Source organism: Sceloporus occidentalis, unplaced genomic scaffold, assembly GCF_023333645.1.
Source record: "Sceloporus occidentalis isolate IW3139 unplaced genomic scaffold, rSceOcc1.0.p SCAF_3, whole genome shotgun sequence".
Taxonomy (NCBI): domain Eukaryota; kingdom Metazoa; phylum Chordata; class Lepidosauria; order Squamata; family Phrynosomatidae; genus Sceloporus; species Sceloporus occidentalis.
In genome coordinates this window covers 6,323,198-6,345,271 of record NW_028316983.1, presented here as the reverse complement: position 1 = coordinate 6,345,271, position 22,074 = coordinate 6,323,198, and the positions used below count along the sequence as shown (strand labels likewise).

The 22,074-nt window shown below is 42.6% G+C and overlaps 1 protein-coding gene across 5 annotated transcripts in view; it reads left to right on the top strand.

Annotated features, from left to right (window-relative positions):
• The first annotated feature begins 5,078 nt into the window (after positions 1-5,078).
• GMEB2 (glucocorticoid modulatory element binding protein 2) overlaps positions 5,079-22,074 on the top strand; it is a 38,083-nt gene continuing 21,087 nt past the window's right edge. Inside the window, exons 1-3 of one of the 5 annotated variants that reach the window (XM_089513528.1) lie at positions 5,079-5,175; positions 12,438-12,633; positions 21,940-22,034. In XM_089513528.1, the coding sequence (XP_089369654.1) occupies positions 12,500-12,633; positions 21,940-22,034 (229 nt within the window). In that variant the 5' untranslated portion in view covers positions 5,079-5,175; positions 12,438-12,499. Of the gene's footprint in view, positions 5,176-5,513; positions 5,554-7,158; positions 7,180-12,437; positions 12,634-21,936; positions 22,035-22,074 lie in introns of those variants that run through there. The other 4 variants (XM_089513525.1, XM_089513526.1, XM_089513527.1 and 1 more) reach the window with 4 other exon arrangements.

The following is a 22,074-nucleotide window of genomic DNA, read 5'->3' as shown; positions in this document are numbered from 1 at the left end:
AAAATGGCATTTTTCAGTCTCCCACAGCCTTAAGCCAATTGCCTTAAAGGAGTCATTCTCAAACAGAGGATCTTCAAAGGCATATTTCAGCAAGAAATGGATGAAACAGAGGTTAAACTCAAGAGGTTAAACTCTATATCCTAGAAACGAATAGGGATGATTGTTAATCAACTCCCCATTGTAAGGATATGTGTTAATATGCAGCAACCTTTTTATGAATCAGATGATTATCAATATATTTTCTGCCTTTCAATATCCTCTGATCGTGCTCTTTATAATCCACTACCCACAATCTATGTGTATCCAAGTGTGCCCCCCCCCCCATTGGTAACGTAGCCTGTAAGTCTTCAAAGGTTTATGCCACAATAAATGCATTTGTTCTTTAAGACGGCACAAGACTTTACGATAGTTAACATCTTCTGCAATGAAGTTAATGCCACTGATTCTTGCCAGCATGGTTTCATGCTTGAGAACAAGAAACCTTCAGAAAATAGAAGCTTTCACATTATTTGTGAATTTCTTTATTTCACGAAAGATTAATTACACAGGTCTGAAAAACTGAGGATCACAAAAATGTTTTTTAAAAAATGCTTGCTTTTATAAGAATTTGTCATTCTAAATCCAAAAATGACTTCAGATTTCCTCCATCAGTAGTTTTTTCTCAACTTGATTTGACGTTTGTATGTTGTAATATGTGGCTGAAATAATCCTGCAAAGAGTAAGAAAGAGGTTGAAGTCTTCCAATAGACTTTTCAGAACACTTTAATTTGCTGATATGAAACACAAAAATCCACTCAGAAGCACAAGAACTCTTACTGGAACATCAATGTTTGCATATAATCAAAGCTGAGTAACACAATTTGTTAAAGAACTGTGTGTGGTACAACATTTTTATTATGTTTTTTCAAATTCATTATCCAAAATTACATTAAAAATAGCTATAATATTGAACATGTTTTTTCACTGCAAGCTTGGGTTATATTTTTCTGTATTTCCACTTTTTCAGAAGCTTAGAACAGAAAACATAGCACCCTTTCAGAACTTGCGCACTTGGCAAAAACAGCACATCATGCATGTTAGGGGTGCCTTTTCACAAGAAGTTTCAAGTGCTGAATGAAAGCTCCTGGTTATTTGTGTGCATTTGTCATGCCAAGATTTAAAGATTGCTATGTTGAAATCTGAGTAAAAAGCAATGCAGCCAATATCGTTATTTAAAAAATTGTTGCAAGCTGGATTTATAATAGTTTGACTGACCGACCAAAGCCAAAGGGTGCTCAGCAATGTCTCCTCTTCATCCTGGAGAGAAGTGACCAGTGGGGTGTCCAGTGTGGCTCTGTCCTGGGCCCGGTGCTATTCAACATCTTTATCAAGGACTTGGATGGAAGAATTAGGGGCATGCTTGTCAAATTTGCAGATGACACCAAATTAGGAGGAGTAGCTAATACTCCAGAGGACAGGATCAAAATTCAAAATGACCATAACCAAATGAATTTCAACTGAGAGAAATGTAAGGTACTGCACTTAGGCAATACATTAAGTGCAGTAACAGTCACCACTTTTGTTTCCGGCTGGAATGTTTTTACAAAGGGAGACTCAACCACACTCCAATATCAAACAACTCTAACAGCCAGGAAGGTCCTCCTAATATTGAGCTGGACTCTCTTTTCCTGGAGCTTGCATCCATTGCTCCGGGTCCTGTTCTCTGGAGCAGCAAACAAGCTTGCTCCCTCCTCAATGTGACATCCCTTCAAATGCTTAAACAGGGCTATCATATCACCCCGTAACCTTCTCTTCTGTAGGCTAAACATCCCCAGCTCCCTAAGTCTCTTCTCATAAGGCATGGTTTCCAGACCCTTCACCATTTTGGTTGCCCTCCTCTGGACACCCTCCAGCTTCTCAACGTCCGTTTTGAAGTGTGGTGTCCATAACTGGATGCAGTATTTCAGGTGCAGTGTGACCAAAGGAGAATAGAGTGGCACTATTACTTCCTTCAATCTAGAGACACTATATTCCTATTGATACAGAACAGACTTGTATAACAGCATCATGCTGTTGACTCACATTCAGTTTGTGGTCTACTTAGGCTCCTACATCCCTTTCACATGCGCATTATTAGGCCAGATGCCACCCACCCTATATGTGCAAAGTTCTTTTTTTGATGCCTAAGTGCAGTACCAAACCGTTCCACCCACAGCATCTTGTCTCCTCTGTTATCAGTTTTTATAACATTGCTATGGATCTGACACAAAAGACACAAACACTTGAGGCGAAGCACAAAAATCAGTGTGTATAGAGCCATTGTACTGTCTATTCTCCTCTATGGGTCTGAAACATGGGTCACCTATCGCCAACACCTGCGACTCCTTGAACGCTTTCATCAGTGCTGTTTATGCACAATTCTAAATATACACTGGACTGACTATGGAGTTTATCAGACAAGGGAAATTGGAAGTATAATCCAATGGCAATCTGAACGCAATCATGGGGTTTAACGTTATTGCACGATAGACTACCACACGCAATGGCAAGCTATTTTCGGGCAATGGGAAGTCAGTTGGAACGCAATTCGAATTCACGTAAATTCGCTGAACTAGCCCCACTTTCTTTTCATTCGAAATTAAGAGAAATTCCTCTGGTGTGATAAACTCCTATGTGACGAATGTTGCTGTCCTTGAGCAAGCAGGGATCACCAGCATTGAGGCCATGCTATTGAGGACGCAGCTGCGCTGGGCAGGACATGTTTCTAGGATGAAGGACCATCACCTCCCAAAAATAGTATTCTACAGTGAACTCGCCATGGGTCAGCGTAAGAGGGGTGCCCCAAAGAAGAGATACAAGGACTCCCTGAAACAACACCTCAGGCTCGGCCAAATTGATCACCAACAATGGTCCGCCTTGGCCTCGCATCGGGAGGCATGGAGATGCACTATCCACCATGCTGCAGCCTTTTTTGAAAGCTCATGCCGAACGAGTCTCAAAGAGAAACGACAACGCAGAAAGAACCACAACCCAGAAACATCATTAACTGCCATCTTCCGGCCTGCGAGGGAGTTGACCAGGGAGCCAGCCCCATCAGGGCTAGCCTGAAGAAGAAGAGCCCTCCCTCCAGTCCCTCTGCCTTGGTCCAGGCCTCAGAGGGAGAGAAGAATGCTGGACCTGATCCCCTTCCACTCAACCATTCCCTTCTCCTTTTGTGTCCTGTCTTTTAGATTGTAAGCCTGAGGGCAAGGAACCATCTATTATCCTCTCTGTTGGAAGTTGCCCGGATTCCCAGTCATTGGGTGGCATACAAATAAATCCTATTATTATTATTATTATTATTATTATCATCACCCAAGGAGACTTTCTGCTGTGCTTTCTGCAACCGGACCTGTTTATCCCAGATTGGCCTTTTTAGTCATCAATGCGCTTGTACAAAGCGCGGGATGAGTCCTTCCTGAATCTTCATTCGTGAAGCAAAGCCAGAGAGAGAGCGCTATGGATCTGGTAATGAGGAAGGAGAGATAAGCCAGGAAAAGCTGCAGCGGTTTGCTTTTGCCTGAGCCTCCTGAGGAGGGCAAGACTCAGCCCACTCCTCTTCTGCCGTTTGCTGAGAAGCATGGAAATGTCTTGCACTTTGAGCTCAGTTTGCAGCAGCTGAAGTATTCTGATGGAAAAGGAGGGAATTGGAGGAGAGAGAGAGAAAGTGGGGCATTTTAGATGGGGCTGTGAAAGTGGGTCAGTAGGGAATGAATGGGGCTGTTCCTGCAAATGGGGAGGAGGAGGAGGGCATACTGCCACAGGAGAGGCATTTGGCGCACGCTTCAGGCATCAGGGCCTGGAGGAGGCTACAAAGGAATGGCCGAAATAGCTGCATTCTCTACCGAAAGGCGGAAAGAAGAGCAGGGGCCTATTTTCACAGCCTTAAGGTCCTTATAATAAATAATAAATAAATAAAAACTTTATTTATATACCGCCCTTCGGAACATCAGGGCGGTTTACAGCAACAATCATATACATCATATACATCCAACACAGATTAAAAACAGTACAATTAAAACAATAAAAGAACTTGTGCCGAATCACAAACTACTAGCGGGGGGGGGGAGAGGGGGCTCTCAGGGCAGAGAATCAGGGGTAAGCCTGCTTGAAGAAGGACATTTTCAGCCCCTTCTTAAATTGGGCCAGGGAGGTTGCTGAACGGAGCTCAATGGGCAGTGAGTTCCAGAGAGTAGGGGCCGAGGTGGAAAAGGCCCTTCTGGTGGTATTGACCAGTCTGGCCTCCGGAACTCTTAACAGATGCTGCCCGGTGGATCTGAGTGTGCGGGGCGGATTGTATGGAGAGAGGCGGTCCTTTAAGTACTCTGGGCCCAAGCCATTTAGGGCTTTATAGGTTATAACCAACACCTTGTATTGCGCCCGGAAGCGAATAGGCAGCCAATGTAGGTCTTTTAAGACCGGTGTTATATGACTGGCCCTAGGTATGTTAGTGACTTATAAGTAAACGCACTCTGTAGAATAGCCTCATGGAGGGCAAATGCCAGGAAAGGCTGTTCCTCTACATGAAGAAGTTTCTTCTCTATTGACTTTATCAGGGGAGGCCTTCTTTTGTATCTTCTTCCAACTTGTGGGATGAAACCCTCTCTAGTCCAAAGCCACTAGGTTTCTCTGCTTGTGTTTTCTTATTTTCATAGAAACCTTAAATAAATAAAGGCTTAAACTGTGGACTATCTCTGAGGCGTGGCTTTGGACCCGAGTCCAACGATCTTTGGCGGGAAAAAAGGCGAGCAGCAGCAGCAGCAGCAGCAGCGAAACCCAGGCGACACTTCTCCCTCACAAGCGCCTCGCGCGCCCCCGCGAAGCCAGGTCTCCTCCTCGCGCTCCATCCCGCGCATGCGCACTGGGCGCCTCCGTGGGAGACCTATTTCGCGCAGGCAACCCCTCCTCCTCCTCGTGAAATGAGTCCCAGCTTTTAGCCTCTCTCTCTCTCTCTCAATCTACCCCACAACAGCAGCAGCGTGGTGCGCATGCGCAACAGCCAACTCAGTAACCTTCCCTCACAGTCAACCTAGGCAGAGACATTCTGCCCCCCCCCCCCCCATATATCTATATCTATATCTCCCCTCAGCGGCTGCTCCGTCTCCTCCTCACCCCCCCCTCTCTCTCCTCTGGGAACGTGAGCGACGCAAAGGCCAGGTAAGTGAGCCTCCGGCGACGACGACGACGCTGACGCTACGGGGCCTCCGTCCTGGTCCCTGCGGAGCGTCAGGACGTTACGGCGACGGCGGTGGCGACGGCAACGGCATTTACGTTGCGCCCGCCGTGCCCCCCCTCCGCCCCCCAGAACCAAGAGTCAGGGAGGGGGGGATGAGGGGGACACGCGCATGCGCGCTCCGTCTCTGCTCCTCCTCGCGCGCGGCGGCGATTGAGCCCGAGTGCCCCCCGGCTGCGCGCGCATCCCCTCCCTCTGCCTCCCCTCAGCCTCCGCTTCATGTTTTTGGCTCCTTTTGAAGAGCCCCCCTTTTAACCGCCCTCCGCTCAGTGCTGTTGGATTCTGGGAACTGTAGTTTTTTTGTGAGAGAGCTGGGCGTTTGGGGTTTTTTAACGCTGTTATAAATTTTAATGGTTTTTATAAAAAAATTAACATGTTACGTTTTAATTTATCACTGTTTTTTTAAAATCTCTTAAATATTTAATTAATTATTTATTTAAAATTTGACAACAACAACATTTAGCCTTTTCTCTGTCAGAGAGCTCTGGCGCCGCACAAGAAACTACAGCTCCCAGGATTCCATAGCACTGAGCCATGGCTGTTAAAGCAGTGTCAAGCCGGGCTCTTTTAAAGTCAGGTCCAAAACACACTGCAGAAATAGCCCAGTTTGAGACCGCTTTAAGTGCTCTGGTTCAGTGCGAGGGAATCCTGGGAGTTGTAGGCCTGTTACAGACTGCCAAAATAAAGCTGCTTTGGGTCTCTTTGGAGGTATGCTATTTAAATGATGCATGCATCCTAAGAATCTGGAAGCTGCACCAAAGCTGCACTCCAGTGCTTAGGAATGGAGTGTGGCTTTGGCGTGACCTCTGGACTCTTAGGACCCATGCATCATTTAAATAGCATACCTCCAAAGAGACCCGAAGCAGCTTTATTTTGGCAGTCTGTAACAGGCCGTAGTTTGTTGCGGCGCCAGAGCTCTTTCTGACAGCGAAGGCTAAATGTCTCACAGAACTACAATTCCCAGGATTCCCTAGCATTGAGCCAGGGCTGTTTAAAGGGGTCTCAGGGTTACTTCTGCGGTGTGTTTTGGGCCTTGGTCTACTTCCTGAGATGCATGTGAGGCTGAAGCCTAGGAAGCCTCATGCTGCCAGCTTCTTTCTTTCTTTCTTTCTTTCATTCTTTCTTTCAGTGACTCTCAAAGGGGCCACAAGAAGGTCCCTTTGCAGACTGATTTTCCAGACTGACACAGCTGTGTCTTTGAATTATGTTCAGTTCAAAGATTTCCCCTCCATTGGGCATGTCATCCCATCATCATGATTGTTATGCTAACAGGAGGCTGTTTTATTTCCTTTTATTCACACATGGACATCTTGGCCTAATTTAAGCCAACCTAAAACACATTAAACAGTTTGGCAAGTTAAAACAAGACAATTTAAAACCAATTAAAGCAGTTTAAAGCCATGCGTGGAAGATCGTTGGGGCTTTTTAAAGAGGGATCTAAGGCCATGCTGCAGTGCCATTGGGTTGAACTGCATGGTCTTGAGGGCAGGGTGCACCAGATGCCATGGCCACAAAAGGTAGGACATCCAAGACAAAACGGAAGGCATTATGCCATTAAAGCTAAGGTCGATATACATCTACATCAATATAAATCTAAATCTGTGCTGCTTAATCGTGCTCAGAATTTGGTCTTCCTCCTAGACTGAAGGTTGAAATGTGGGGCATATTTGGTTGCCATTCCCTAGGGTCCTTCCAGCTCTGTGCTTTTGTTAGCACTATTAAACCTCTTCCATGGCATTCAAGAGGGCCAGTCCCTGCCCCAAGATTTGGCCCTTGGAAAAAAGACAAGGGAGTGGGACAGTCCAATGATCTTGCACAACTCTGGGCATGCTCACTTGGAAGTAAATTCTACTGTGTTCAACAAGGTTTATGCCCAAGTGCACAGAATTGCAGTTTTGCAATATAATGCTGCACATGTCTACTCAGAGGTAAGTTCCATTGACTTTCTCCCAGGTAAATGGTCAGGGGATTTTACCCAAAGGTGCAGTAATATGCACACTTATTCAGGAGTGAAATTCATTGAAATTTACCAGTTCTGGGAACCACAATTTAAAAAGGATGTCAAGAAGCTGGAGCGTGTCCAAAGGAGGGCCACCGAAATGGTGAAGGGTCTGGAAACCACGAAGCAACTTAGAGAACTGGGTTTCTTTAGCCTGGAGAAGAGACGGTATGATAGCCTTGTTTAAGTATTTGAAGGGATATTCAAATGATATTTAGGAGGGAGCAAGCTTGTTTTTTGCTGCTCCAGAGACACGAAATAATGGATGTAAGCTACAGGGGAAGAGATTCCACCTCAACATAAGGAGTAAGAACTGTTCTTCAGTGGGACACATTCCCTCGGAGAGTAGTGGAGTCTCCTTCCTTGGAGGTTTTTAAGCAGAGGCTGGATGGCCATTTGTCTGGGATGCTTTGATTGAGAGTTCCTGCATGGCAGAATGGGGTTGGACTGGATCAGGGCCCTTGGGGTCTCTTCCAGCTCTATGGTTCTAAATTGATAGGGCTTATTTCCAGGAAAATGTGCATAGGGCTGAGCTGTAAGAAACACAGTGTATTTCTTGTGGGCTACAGACCCCTTCATGCAGGTGCCCACTTGTCCCTCTATTCTTTGTATTTGTGTCCCATTTCTCAGCCATCGGCACCTCAACACAGGTTGCATCATGTTGATGAACAATTGAACTACAGCTTGCATCACTTTCCTCTGGTTCCTAATATCTTATGATTGCAGTCCCATGCAAATGCAGTTCAGTCTTGGATATAGATCCATGTATACAAATTGCTTCTTGTTGTCGCTCAGTGGTGTATAGTGTAATGTTTTGTCTTTGAGGGTGACAGGTGCTACTGGCTTGGACTTCTGCACATGGGTAGCCATGAACACCAATCAAGTAGCAACATTCCGCACTTGAGTGGAGTGGAACCTCTTTACTGCTGGAAGAAATATCTGCATGAAATAGGAAATCTCTGTCTATGAATGTGTGGGAATTCGGCAGTAATAGAGGGGTGCCTGTAAAGCAACAGAAGGCCACCCACCATCTGAATAAATTTTTACCATCAAACCCACATGATAGGTTTGCCTTGGGATCACAGTAGGTCAGAAGTGACTTGAAGGCACATAACAAACGACAACAACAACAAATGAATAAGGGACCTCCAAGAGCCCTGACGGCCCACTGTCTGGCTCAGGTCTTGCATACTCAGGCCTGTTGCTTCTTTTATCGAAGCCCATTATTGTAGCTCTGTCTCCTAATTTATCTGGTGTGGCTTATAATGTTATTTGTACAAACAATGTCCATTCCAGTTTTTGATCCTACAGATAAAAATTGGAGAATTATTGAATAAGGTAAACTCGGAAGGTTAAAAAAAACTGCATGCAAACTGGTGAAAATGGTTCTGCATTTAATATTGCAGATGGAATGAGTGAAAGGCAAGGAGAGGAGGGGGCAAATTTTAATTGCTTTCTGGTGCTGTATAATTAAAGTACAGTGTGACATGGCTGGTCTGACTGGCTATGCTTTTACTTTCTCTAAATTCAACCCACGGGATTGTATCTGGTGTTTCCAGCTTCCCACTCAAAAGTGTTAAAAACCTGATGTACCTGCAGCTGACATAATAGAGTATGTGTCATATGTTCTTTTGCATTCCTCCTGCTGTCTGTGTCCTGCTAGCTGTGTCCGGAGATGTATGGGCCCAAACAGACAGGCCAAAATAAAGCTGCCTTGGGTGACTTTGGAGATATGCTGTTTAAATGACACAAGCATTTTAAGAGGCCAGAAGCTGTGCCAAAGCTGCGCTCCAGTCCTTAGGACTGGACCGTGGCTTTTGCGCAACTTCCGGCTTCTTAGGATGCATGCATAATTTAAACAGCATACCTCCAAAGTGACCCGAAGCAGCTTTATTTTGGCCTATCTGTTTGGACCCGTATGTCTCTCCTTCAGAGTACTGTAAAAGTAAAAGGCAGGGTAGAATTGGAATTTCAATTCAAGTATGAACTTTAATGGGGATGAGTGGAGTCTCAGGTTTCACAGGATCTACAGATATCAATTGCTAATGATTGCAATATGTTTGTTTGCTTGTGTGTGTGTGCATTGCATTATGTATGTTTGCGTATTTGTGTGTGCATGCATGTGCATTCAAGTAAAATGGTATCCTCCAGCAACGGGGGTGACTGGTTGGAGGTTGCTCAAGTATTTCCTCTCCAGATCTGCTTTTGATCATTGGCACGCCCTGTTCTGCTTAAGTTGCAAAAGCTGCTTGTGCTGCTCTTCTTCCCTCAAATAGCGCACACACCTGCTTCATGCACAAGATGATGACTCTGCAGTGCTTCTAGGTGGTGCACACTAAACCTTTCAGCCTCTTTTGGCTTGCTGTTACCTGTGCTTGTTGTGGCTTCCTGAACTTAGACTGAGTATTCTTCCTGCATTTTCAGGAGACAGGAACTAGTTATGGCTTGGGAAAACATATATCCAAATGTAAACTTGGTAAAGCTGTCCCTGCCTATATTCTACTTGCATTTGTATGTGGTCCTTGTGTGTAAGTACACAGTCTCACATACAAGCACTGCCACCACCCTGGCTTCAGAGGGAGAGAAGAGGCAGGCACAGCTCCACCATGGCTAGCCCAGAGGCAAAAGGAAGGCCCTTCCTCCATCTTAACTGCTACCATCCTGGCCTTGGAGGGAGAGAAGGAGAAGTAGGCACAGCTCCACCATGACTAGGCCCAGATTAAACACCCTTCCTCCATCTTAACTGCTACTGCCTGGCCTCAGAGGGAGAGAAGAGCCAGCAGTATCTGCTAGATGTGGTCCCCTTTCCCACTGCCATTCACTTCCCCTTTTGTGTCATGTCCTTTTTAGATTGTAAGTCTGAGGGCAGGGGACTGTCCAGTTATCTATTTGTAAGCTGTTATGGCAGACGACCAGAGGATAAATACTCTGAATGAATGAATGACTGCATAGAGGTATGCACATCCTTTGAAAATCCCAGAATGTACAATTTTCTAAAATTTGACAGTGACTGATACTAAAAGAGCACATGCTTTCTATGCAGAAACGACCAGTTTCAGTCCCTACCACCTTCAGTTAAAATGTTCCCTGTCGCTAGCACCTTGCAGATTCTAGTCGGAGTGTGCAGTGCTGGATTATGTACCAGTTTTACTCTCAGCAGAAGACGACTTTGCGTGCTAAACTAAAATAGCACTCATCACATAATGGGGCCTCTTCCTTCTAAATATTTGATGTTGTTTCTTTGTGGACTGGAGACTTCAAGCACTTAGACATTATTAGATTATTTTAGAAATTAGCTTAGAAAGTGGTTTCACTTCCCCGCACCTAACAGAAGCACCATGTTAGATCCTGCCTAGTACAGAAGAAGAGTCAGTGACAGGTAATTTACCAGTTGGCTATGGCAAAGGGGTTCTGTCCTTCACATGTCTCCAGCCCGTGAGCACTGATTCAGGCTGCTTCTTGCAGCATAGGATCATTCCAGGACAGCCTGGAAATGTTTTTTAAATGGCAGATGGCAGCAGTGGGAGCCAGGTGAAGCATCAGGGAGCTCCCTCTGCCCTCCAAATGTGCTCCCACTGATGCTGAGAAGGCTAAATTTGTGAGTAGTTTTATATCAACCCCACTTACTTTTGAACCCCTTCATTTGAACACTTGAACAACATATTCATGTCAGAGTTTTATACTCTCAATTTTTTTATTTCACAAAAGGTTCTTACAGAGCAAACCAGTGGTTTTCTCCTCCATTTGGGGGATTAGTTTAAATTTTAGCTCCAGAGCAGCCTCCTCTGTTTGTTTTCTCTTCTTCTCCCCCTCAAGGACATCCAGTTAGTTTGAAATCTTGTTTCAGGGGAAGGGAACGTAGTGAAAATATTAATTGCAGGGATGTTATTTAAAAGTTTATTTAAAGAGTTGTACTAGTTGTAGTACTAGCTAGAGAAAATAGCCTCTGTAGTGTGTATGGAGATTAGGGTTTGCTTTCTCCTTGAACAGGGCTTGTCCTGCAAGAACTTGTTTATTGTCTTCGGAAGTGGTATGGAAGATTGTAAAAAGATGAATGGAAGACAATGGGTGGAGGGTGGAAAAGGGGTGATGGGATTTAAAGGAATGAATGTAGGTATGTGTAAATTTATATATATGGAATGCTTGTCTTTTTAATATACATTATGGATAAATGAAATAAAAATTATTTAGGAAAGAAAAGAACAGGGCTTGTCCTCCAGTATGTGTTGCAAATCACTAGAAGCAAAGATGACTAAACTCGGACTGTTCTGCTTTTGACCTATCCTGCAATGATGTAATTCATAGGCAAAGATGGCAATGCTTGGCAATGTGAAGAGCAGTAGAAAAAGAGGTATATAGTGGAGCAGGTGAATTGAATCAGTCAAGGAAGTCACAGCCCTGAGTTTGCAGGACCTGAGCTGGGCAGTTGATGACCAGAGGCTTGGAAGTTTCTCACTCATAGGGTTGCTATAGGTCAAAGTCAACTTGACAGCAAATGGTAACAAATGTCTTGCAAAGGATTTTGTTCTCTGCCATCAGTGCATATTTAGGGTTTCTGTTTACCAGCATTTACCTCTTCAAAGATTTGGGCTGGCACAAAACAGTCATTGTGCACATGCTTCAGGTTTTTCTGTCTCTTTAGCAACCCATTGGAACACGAGATCTGCAAGAGTGACCTTTTTGTGAGATTGCATTTATTATGTGTATGTTTATGTGATATTTTACTTTCAGAAGCATATGCACATATAGTAGTACTACTGAGGCAAAACACACTACTCTAGACCACAGATAAAATTAGTTTTGCATAAAACACTTGCAATGAAGCAGAGCTTGGATAAGTTAATTTTTATTTATTCATTCATTATGATATTTGTATCCTTCTCTATATTAAAAGATCTCAGCCAATGGCTGTGTTTGCTATCACATTTCCAAACTTTGGACCATAGCAATACAAAATGACAAGTTTAACTGTACAGGAAAGCGGGTTTTGATTCCCCTTGCTGTTCCGGGGCAAATGATGACATGTTTTGGCCCTTTCCTCTGTTGTGAAATCAATTGTGGTTAAGCTAAAATAATCCACTTTCATTTTAAACAGATTCTGATAACTGCAAACATTCAGATAAATAGATGTAATCTGCTGGCCAGATTAGCAGGAGATAACTTTATCATCCTTCATATCTTCAACAGGACAAGGGTTCCCAAAAAAGGCCTTGCCACCATCGTCTCTCCTTGCTGCATTCTCCTTTCAAATGATGGCAACTCCTGATGTGAGTGTTCACATGGAAGAAGTGGTGGTGGTAACCACTCCAGACAGTGTGGTTGATGGCAGTGGTGTTGAAGAGGTGAAAACTGTGTTAGTGACAACCAATCTGTCTCAGCACAGGTGAGCAAAGGAGATATCTGAACTTTTGAAAGGTTAACATTATGGACTTAACAGTGGCAGCATGTGCAACTTGGGGCCTTGATGATGGATAGAGTGCCTTTTCTTGTATATAGCTCCCTGAGGACTGAAGTCTGCTGGAGGGGCTCTCTAATGGGAGGGAGAGTGAGGGTGCAAGGAGAGCCTTCTCCACTGTGGCACTTTGATTGTGGAATGCCCTTCTCTTCAAGGTCCAACTGATTTCATGTTGGCCTCAAATTAAACTTGGCATTTTATTCAACTTACTGTATATACTCATATATAAGTCTAGAAATTTTAGTCAAAAAATTGACCCCAAAACACTGAGTCGACTTACTTATCTACGGGTCAGTATATGTACTATACTTTAACTCTTATTTAAAAAGGAGTCATCCCCTAGTGAAAGTCAGGTGTGTAGTCTGTCCTGGAAGCACCGCTCCTTCTCTATTTTCTCATCTATCCAGCCTTTAAGGTACACACAAGCAGTTATACCTGCTGGATTTTTGTAAGTTCTTTGCTATTGTTTTCCCCTGCTTCATCCTTAAGATATTTTGTTACATGCCCCTAAGTTTTACCCTCGACTTATCCATGTGTGATATAAAAATCCATAATTTTGGCCCCAAAACCTGCCCTCGACTTGAGGTCAACTTATGGTTGAGTATAGGTAATGATTTCATCCCATTTTGTCCCTACAAAGGGTTTTAAACTATTTTAACTTTTAAAATCATTCAATTTTTAAATATTCAATTGTTTAATATGTTTAGAATGCTTCAGATATTTTTGTTGTTTTAAATTTTTTTTAGTTATTTAGACCAATTTAATTGTAAGCTTCCCAAAAAGCTTATTATATAGGGTGTGATATAAATGTTTTAATAATTAAAGCATTCCATAAGAACATAAAACTTAGGATACTCAGAGAATAGATTTAAAATGCCATTTATAGGAAAGCCTGCAAATCTGGAGACCATGGGTAACTCTGGAGGTTAGACTTCCCACATTGCCATAACATCATGCTTCAGCTCATGCCCTATTTAGAGATCAGTCCCAGCACAGAAACTGGGCGGAAACAGTCACGCAATTAGATAGATCTCTTCCTTAAGGACAAGCCAGTGGAGTGGAGAACCCTAACTGAAAAGTTCTGAGTTTTGCCAACTCCTTGGTTTCAGATAGTGCCAGTTCTTACCTTTACTGATATTCTGTATGCTAAAAAGGTGTGTGGGTGGATTTAATAATTTCGCTTCAAGAATCAATGCATAATAACCCTGGAATTTAACAAAATACTAATTTATACCATTAGTTGACAATAAATATACAACTGCAGTTATTATTATTATTATTATTATTATTATTATTATTAACCTTTATTTATAAAGCACGGTAAATTTAATTTAAAGTTAAACTTACATAGGAAGTAAATCTGAATACTCAGCACTGATGACACCAATAGATCAGCTTGTATCTGCTCCGAATAAAGAAGCATCCTTTAGAGTATTCCATAGGCAGAGATTTAGCTCATAAACAGCATTTTCTCACCAGAATTATTGTGCCATGGGATGTGTTCTGCTTTATATATGTATGATAATGTATGTATACAGTACAGGCTGCATCAATAGAAGTATAGTGTCTAGATCAAGAGAAGTAATAGTGCCACTGTATTCTGCTTTGGTCAGGCCCCACCTGGAATATTATGTCCAGTTCTGGGCACCACAATTCAAAAAGAACATTGAGAAACTGGAGCATGTCCAAAGGAGGGCGACTTGTAAAATGTGGACTAGACAAGGTAACTGTTACATGGATTTGTAACTGGTTGACCGGCCAAACGCAAAGGGTACTCAACAATGGCTCCTTTTCATCCTGGAGGGAAGTGACCAGTGGGGTCCCACAGAGCTCTGTCCTGGACCCAGTGTTATTCAACATCTTTATCAATGACCCGGATGACAGAATTGGGAGCATACTTATCAAATTTGCAGATGACACCAAATTAGGAGGAATAGCTAATACCCCAGAGGACAGGATCAAGATTCAAAATGACCTGAATAGACTAGAAAGCTGGGCCAAATCTAACAAAATGAAATTCAACATGGAGAAATGTAAGGTATTGCATTTAGGGCGGAAAAATAAAATGCACAAATATAGGATTGGGGACACCTGGCTGAATGAAACTACGTGTGAAAGGGATCTAGGAGTCCAAGTAGACCACAAGTTGAACATGAGTGAACAGTGTGATGCTGCAGCTAACAAGGCCAATGCGATTTTAGGCTGCATCAATAGAAGTATAGTGTCTAGATCAAGGGAAGTAATAGTGCCACTTTATTCTGCTTTGGTCAGGCCCCACCTAGAATATTGTGTCCAGTTCTGGGCACCACAATTCAAAAAGGACATTGAGAAACTGGAGTGTGTCCAAAGGAGGGCGACTAAAATGGTGAAGGGTCTGGAAACCATGTCCTATGAGGAACGACTTAGGGAGCTGGGGATGTTTAGCCTGGAGAAAAGAAGGTTAAGAGGTGATATGATAGCCCTGTTTAAATATTTGAAGGGATGTCATGTTGAGGAGGGAGCAAGCTTATTTTCTGCTGCTCCAGAGAACAGAACCCGGAACAATGGATGCAAGCTACAGGAAAAGAGATTCCACCTCAACATTAGGAGGAACTTCCTGACAGTGGAACGCACTCCTTCAGAGGGTGATAGAGACTCCTTCCTTGGAGGTCTTTAAACAGAGGCTGGATGCCCATCTGTCGGGGATGCTTTGATTTGGATTTCCTGCATGGCAGGGGGTTGGACTGGATGGCCCTAGTGGTCTCTTCCAACTCTACGATTCTATGATTCTATGACTAAAATGGTGAAAGGTCTGGAAAACATGCCCTATGAGGAACGCCTTAGGGTGCTGGGTATGTTTAGCCTAGAGAAAAGAAGGTTAAGAGGTGATATGATAGCCCTGTTTAAATATTTGAAGGGATGTCATATTGAGGAGGGAGCAAGCTTGTTTTCTGCTGCTCCAGAGACTAGGACCGGGAGCAATGGATTCCACCTCAACATTAGGAGGAACTTCCTGACAGTAAGGGCTGTTCGACAGTGGAACACACTCCCTTGGAGTGTAGTGGAGTCTCCTTCCTTGGAGGTCTTTAAGCAGAGGCTAGATGGCCATCTGCTGGGGGTGCTTTGATTTGGATTTCCTGCATGGCAGGGGGTTGGACTGGATGGCCCTTGCGGTCTCTTCCAACTCTATGATTCTATGTGCATTCATTGGCTGATTGTGTTTAGTTTTTGGATTCAGATATTTTATTTTATATCTCAAATGATAGTTTGTTGTTGTTGTTGTGTGCCTTCAAGTTTCTGATTTATAACGACCAGAAGGGGGACCTATCATGGGATTTTCTATTCAAGTTTCTTCAGAGGGGGTTTGCCATTGCTGTCCTCTGAGGATGAGAGAGTGTGACTTAAGTTCACCCAGTGAGTTTACATGGTTAACCTGGGATTGGAACCCTGGTCTCTAGAGTCCTAATCCAACACTCAAACCACTATGCCACACTGGCTTCTCAAATGATAGACCAACAAATAATCACTAATGAGACTTTATTGATGTTGCCTATTTTTGAAGAGGGAAATGAAACTCTGCAGAATAAAACCTTCACTGTGTAACTGCTTGTTGCAGCAAGATTAGATATTCAAGCAAGGAACAGAAAGACCTGGAGTGTGGGGAAGACACCTGAAGATGTTCAAATGGGATTCGGAATGTTGTGTTTTCCTGAAAGGCCTGGGAAACAAAAGACATGAACTTGCAAATGCCTGCTATCTCTTTATTGTAACTACTAATTTAAATTATCCTCTTCTTATGGTCATCCCCTAAACCAGTTGAACTCCTTGTAAGCCTTCCCTGAGGAACTTGAAAAAAATGGCATAATATGATGGTTTGATTGTATGTTTTTTATTTTAATGAAAACTTTGATTTAAAAGAACATAAGAAAAGCCCTTGGACAGCTTTTCTGGCTTTCCAGATAGGCTTTGTAGATTGGACAGAAAGCCTATCTGGTTTAGCATTTTGTTATTACCTACGAGAAGCCCACAAGCAGGTCATGGGGCATTAGCCCTTTTCCTTTGTTGTTTTAATATTACACGTTATTCAGGGGCATATTGCATCTGATTCTGGAATGGTTGTAGCCATTGCTGCAGCACACTCTTTTGTGTCCACTGGGTGAGAAGAACTCAGTTCAGAACACAGAAGTTCATTTTTAAAAATACTCAGATCAACCTCTGTAAGATGCTTTACATATTGCAGACTAAATTGGTTTAAGTTTGCTATTAAATATGCCAATGAGGAGCAGGGGGGAAACCTGATGCTTTACAAAATACAGCTTGAGCTGTTTTATTTGCACCTGGTGTCGGAAATGGAGGCAATTGGACAAAATGTCAGCCTACACAACCCTAGGCTGCATAGGGCTTTGTAGATCATAACTTCAAGGGTCAAGTATGAATACTTTAGATATGTATGAATGTATATGTCTGGGAGGAGAACAACAGACCAGTAGCAAGTGAAGCTGTTGCAACACAGAGGTTGCATGCTCCCTTGGTAACCATGATCTTGTATTTCTTGCTATAATTACTTTAACTATATTCATACAGTGTAGTAGTCTTTGCCCGTATAGGTCTTAGCTGTAGTTCCTTCCACACTATTCCTTCGATAGTAACAGAAGCGAGCCAGCCGCTTGTTTCTATCTTCTCCTTGTCTGCTTGATGACTCCTTTTGGGGAGGAACATCCAAGTGTAACTTCCTTGCAAAATTCTGTGCAGTGCTGCCACCCACGGGTTTTGTCATGGAAACAGCTCATACAAATGGCTTCTGGAAGACAGGATTAGGTGGATCTGTCTGTGTAATTGCCATCTCCTTTGAAGTGCCTATGCTAGAGGAAACAAATGTTGCCTTTACTGAAAATACGAAGAAAAGAAAAGAAGCAAAGACGGCGACGGCACAACTGCAAGCTATTTCAATTCCACTGTATGTCTCCTCTTCATTCCTTCCCACTCTGCCACTACCAAGAAAAAGAAAAATGCAGAGCTGATCTGGATTCTCAATAGTCAGGTTCCCTTCTGCTTCTTATGCTTGGGCCTGCCTCCAAGAATACCTGCAAGATGATCCAATGGATTAAAATTACAAGAAGAGAGGTTCTAAAAAAACATAAATAAGATAATATGAAAATAACAGAACAGGTTAAAAAACCAAACACTTGACAGGCCAGAGTCCTGTTTAAATTAAAAGATTGCCACCTGCTGCACAAACGTCCTGGGAAGGGAGTTCTAAAACTTAGATGAGAAGGTGCCTTGTGTGTTCACCAGATAGGTCCAGAAATTAGTGAGATTTAAAAACCCTCTCCTGAAAATCTTAAAATTTAGGCAGGCTTATAGAGAGCAGGGATGGGCAGCTGTGGCATTTTGTATGATTTTGATCAGCTGCTTCCCCAATCCCTCACTATTGGCTCCAGTAGCTAGGGTTAACAGGAGCCAAAACCCTTTGCAGGGCAACCATGGCCTATTTTGTTGGTATAAGGTAAGAGGCCTTAAAATGATAGATGATAAACCCTCTTGTTAGGGAGCTGATTTCTTATAATTCCGTAAAATGTCACAAATATTGATGACACTATAGACATTAACAATAATAGTTCTGTTTGGTATGAACAATTTCTTTTTGTGACCAGAGCTATTTGCTGTGTAAAAGCTTGGCATTTGGACATACAGTATCAAGGTCCTTGTTTAGGGTTATATATCAAGGAAGGAAATTACACCAAAGGAAAAGTCTTTGAGTGGAACTACCCCCAATGTATTTGGAGATTTGATATTTCAGAAACCTTTCATAGAATCATAGAATCGTAGAGTTGGAAGAGACCACTAGGGCCATCCAGTCCAAGCCCCTGCCATGCAGGAAATCCAAATCAAAGCATTCCTGACAGATGGCCATCCAGCCTCTGTTTAAAGACCTCCAAGGAAGGAGACTCTATCACCCTCCGAGGAAGTGCATTCCACTGTCGAACAGCCCTTACTGTCAGGAAGTTCCTCCTAATGTTGAGCTGGAATCTCTTTTCCTGTAGCTTGCATCCATTGTTCCGGGTTCTGTTCTCTGGAGCAGCAGAAAACAAACTTGTTCCCTCCTCAATATGACATCCCTTCAAATATTTAAATAGCGCTATCATATCACCTCTTAACCTTCTCCAGGCTAAACATCCCCAGCTCCCTAAGTTGTTCCTCATAGGACATGGATTCCAGACCCTTCACCATTTTTGTCGACCTCCTTTGGACACGCTCCAGTTTCTCAATGTCCTTTCTGAATTGTGGCGCCCAGAACTGGACACAATATTCTAGGTGGGGCCTGACCAAAGCAGAATACAGTGGCACTATTACTTCTCTTGATCTAGACACTATACTTTTATTGATGCAGCCTAAAATTGCATTGGCCTTTTTAGCTGCCGCATCACACTGTTGACTCATGTTCAACTTGTGGTCTTCTTGGACTCCTAGATCCCTTTCACACGTAGTTTCATTCAGCCAGGTGTCCCCAATCCTATATTTGTGCATTTTATTTTTCCGCCCTAAGTGCAATACCTTACATTTCTCCGTGTTGAATTTCATTTTGTTAGCTTTGGCCCAGCTTTCTAGTCTATTCAGGTCATTTTGAATCTTGGTCCTGTCCTCTGGGGTATTAGCTATTCCTCCTAATTTGGTGTCATCTGCAAATTTGATAGGTATGGTCCCAATTCTGTCATCCAGGTCATTGATAAAGATGTTGAATAGCACTGGGCCCAGGACAGAGCCCTGTGGGACCCCACTGGTCACTTCCCTCCAGGATGAAAAGGAGCCATTGTTGAGCACTCTTTGGGATCGGCCGGTCAACCAGTTACAAATCCATGTAACAGTTGCCTTGTCTAGCCCACATTTTACAAGCCTCTTTGCAAGAATGTCATGGGAAACCTTTGTCCTTTCCCATAGCATATTTAGTTACACATTTTTTAAATATTTGTGACAAAGTATGAAACTGAATAACAAGATTCACACTAATGCATAAATAAGTAGAATCCCCGTGAAGGAACATACATGATGGTAGCCTCTGAAATCTTCATTTAAAACCTAGGCAAAATGGAGAGTATTGCACAAAAATAGACAGCCTTATTGAGAATTCAGTCCACATTGGGCCCTCCTAACCTCTTCTAAACAGAGATGCCGATGTTTTAGGGCTATTGCTTATAAAGCTAAATCCTGGCCCACTAGCATATAAGCATTTTGTATGATGGAATGGGGTGTCATGCTGGAAGACTGGTCTTCAATCATGGATTAATTTGGGAAGAAGTACTCCCTAAACTTTGTTGATATTATTGTGGCTGCCATTCTGTACCCAGTTACCTAAGCTCCTTTGACCTCTTTGAGGCAGACTTTTGAGCAGATATGTAAGAATATGCTGTAAGAGAGTCTACAGACTCCATTTTGTTTTAAACCTCCCTGGAACATTCTCACCTATGGGGAAATAACACATCTTTATAAGTTGTCCACAGTCAGAGACTTGTTTGCCATGCATGTTTGGTTACTAGTGTCTGGGGATTTTGTTGCATGAGTGTGCAAGAGATATAGGTGACTGTTCTGAATTCAGCTGTTGCAGCCTGAATGTGCTCATATATCTATGCAATATATCTCAGGTCTTCTGTGTACCTGTTGTTAGCAGGTGCTGAAGAGGAAATGGGGCTTCTGTGATCACTTCTGTATTTTATACATACAGATAGTGAAAGATGTGATAGTTTAATGTAAAATACCTGGTCTTAAGATGCTAGTGGCTTTGAGCATGATCCTTATCATGCCAGACTCCACAGGGAGAATTAAAAGAAGACAATTTTGAAAGAATTTGGTCACACCTTATCCCTTATATTGCTGATCTCATGTCAACAAAAAGACCATTGGAACATCATTTAAGGTTTTTTTGTGTGTGTGCATGCCTTCAAGTTGCCTCTCAGTTTACCATCAACCCCATGAATATTTAACAAGGTTTTCTTATGCAACTCAGAGGTGCTTTTGCCAGTTCCTTCCTCTAAAATATAGCTGGTGCAACATATTTTGATGTTAAATGAAACATATCAATCTGTAACATCACAAGAGTTGAATTCTAATCAGCTTTCCTCTTTAAAGAATTTAATCAAATGAGCTGTATTTTTAACTTAATTACTAATTTATAGTTGTGTGGGGAGGGAGTTTGGGCATGGAGAAAGTTTACTTAATGCATTCCTATATTGTTATTATTTTAATTGAGGAAAGCAGGTTTTTCTAAGACTTGATTTTTGTTTTGGTTTTGACAGTCTGGCCATGGCTACCTGTGTGTACAGAAGAGCCAACAAACAGAGGGAAACAATCTTGCTTCCTGTGGAATCCCTTGAAAGTGATAGTGTAATGTCAAGGAACTGTAGAATTTGGTGCTTAAAAGCCTGTGCTCCCATCTGCACACATTAAAGTCCATGATATACTTGCTTTCATATGATATTTATGATAGTTTCCCCACCACCACTAGCAATGGGGAAACATAGGTTGAGATTTAAGTGTCAGTCATTATTTATGTCATGTGGAAAGTCTAGCATGTACTGCATGAAAAAGCATGTTTCCTCTATCAGAAACAATTTAAGCTCTACGCAAAAGCTTCTAGACTTGAGAAGAAAGAGACCACAGACATAAAAAAATACAGTAGTCATAACAGTTAGGATTAGAAAACTTTTACATAGCAAAAGCTCAGATTGTCTGGTTTCAACAGCTATTGCTAAGTCTCCATTTCTGGCCCCAGCAGTAATGTTAAATATTCCTAGAATGGCCTATGCACACATTTGGACCGTGGAGTTCAGTATTAAAATTGCATTGGTGAATATGTTTTAGGTTTTGCCAGTGGGTAACTTCTTCATATGTAATGAGGGCTACCAATGGCAAAAAATTACAAGAAGGACTACAAATTAGAAGAAAAAAAGATTCCATCCAAACAATAGGAAGAACTTCTTGACTGTCAGCTGTTCAACAGTGGAATGGGTTACCATGGAGTGCCATCTTCTTATTTGGAGGTATTTAAACATAGGTTGGATGGGCATTTCTCAACAGTGCTTACCGTAAGTATTCCTGCATGGCAGAAAATTGGATTAAGTGAACCTTTTGATGCTGTCCAATCCTGTGATTCTAATTGCATTTTTCTGTGTTACAATTAAAAGGGCAATAGGAGCAGCTTTTCAATGCAGGGCTTACTGTAAAATTGTAGGATTAATTGTTCATCTCTTCTACCAGCAGTGACCTAAATGAAGACACCCTGGAGACAGAAAATGCAGCTGCAGCAGCCGCTGCTGCTTTTACAGCCTCTGCACATCTGAAAGAAGCTCTTTTAGGTAGGTGCATGAAATGACAGAGGTGTGGCTCTTTTCTAAT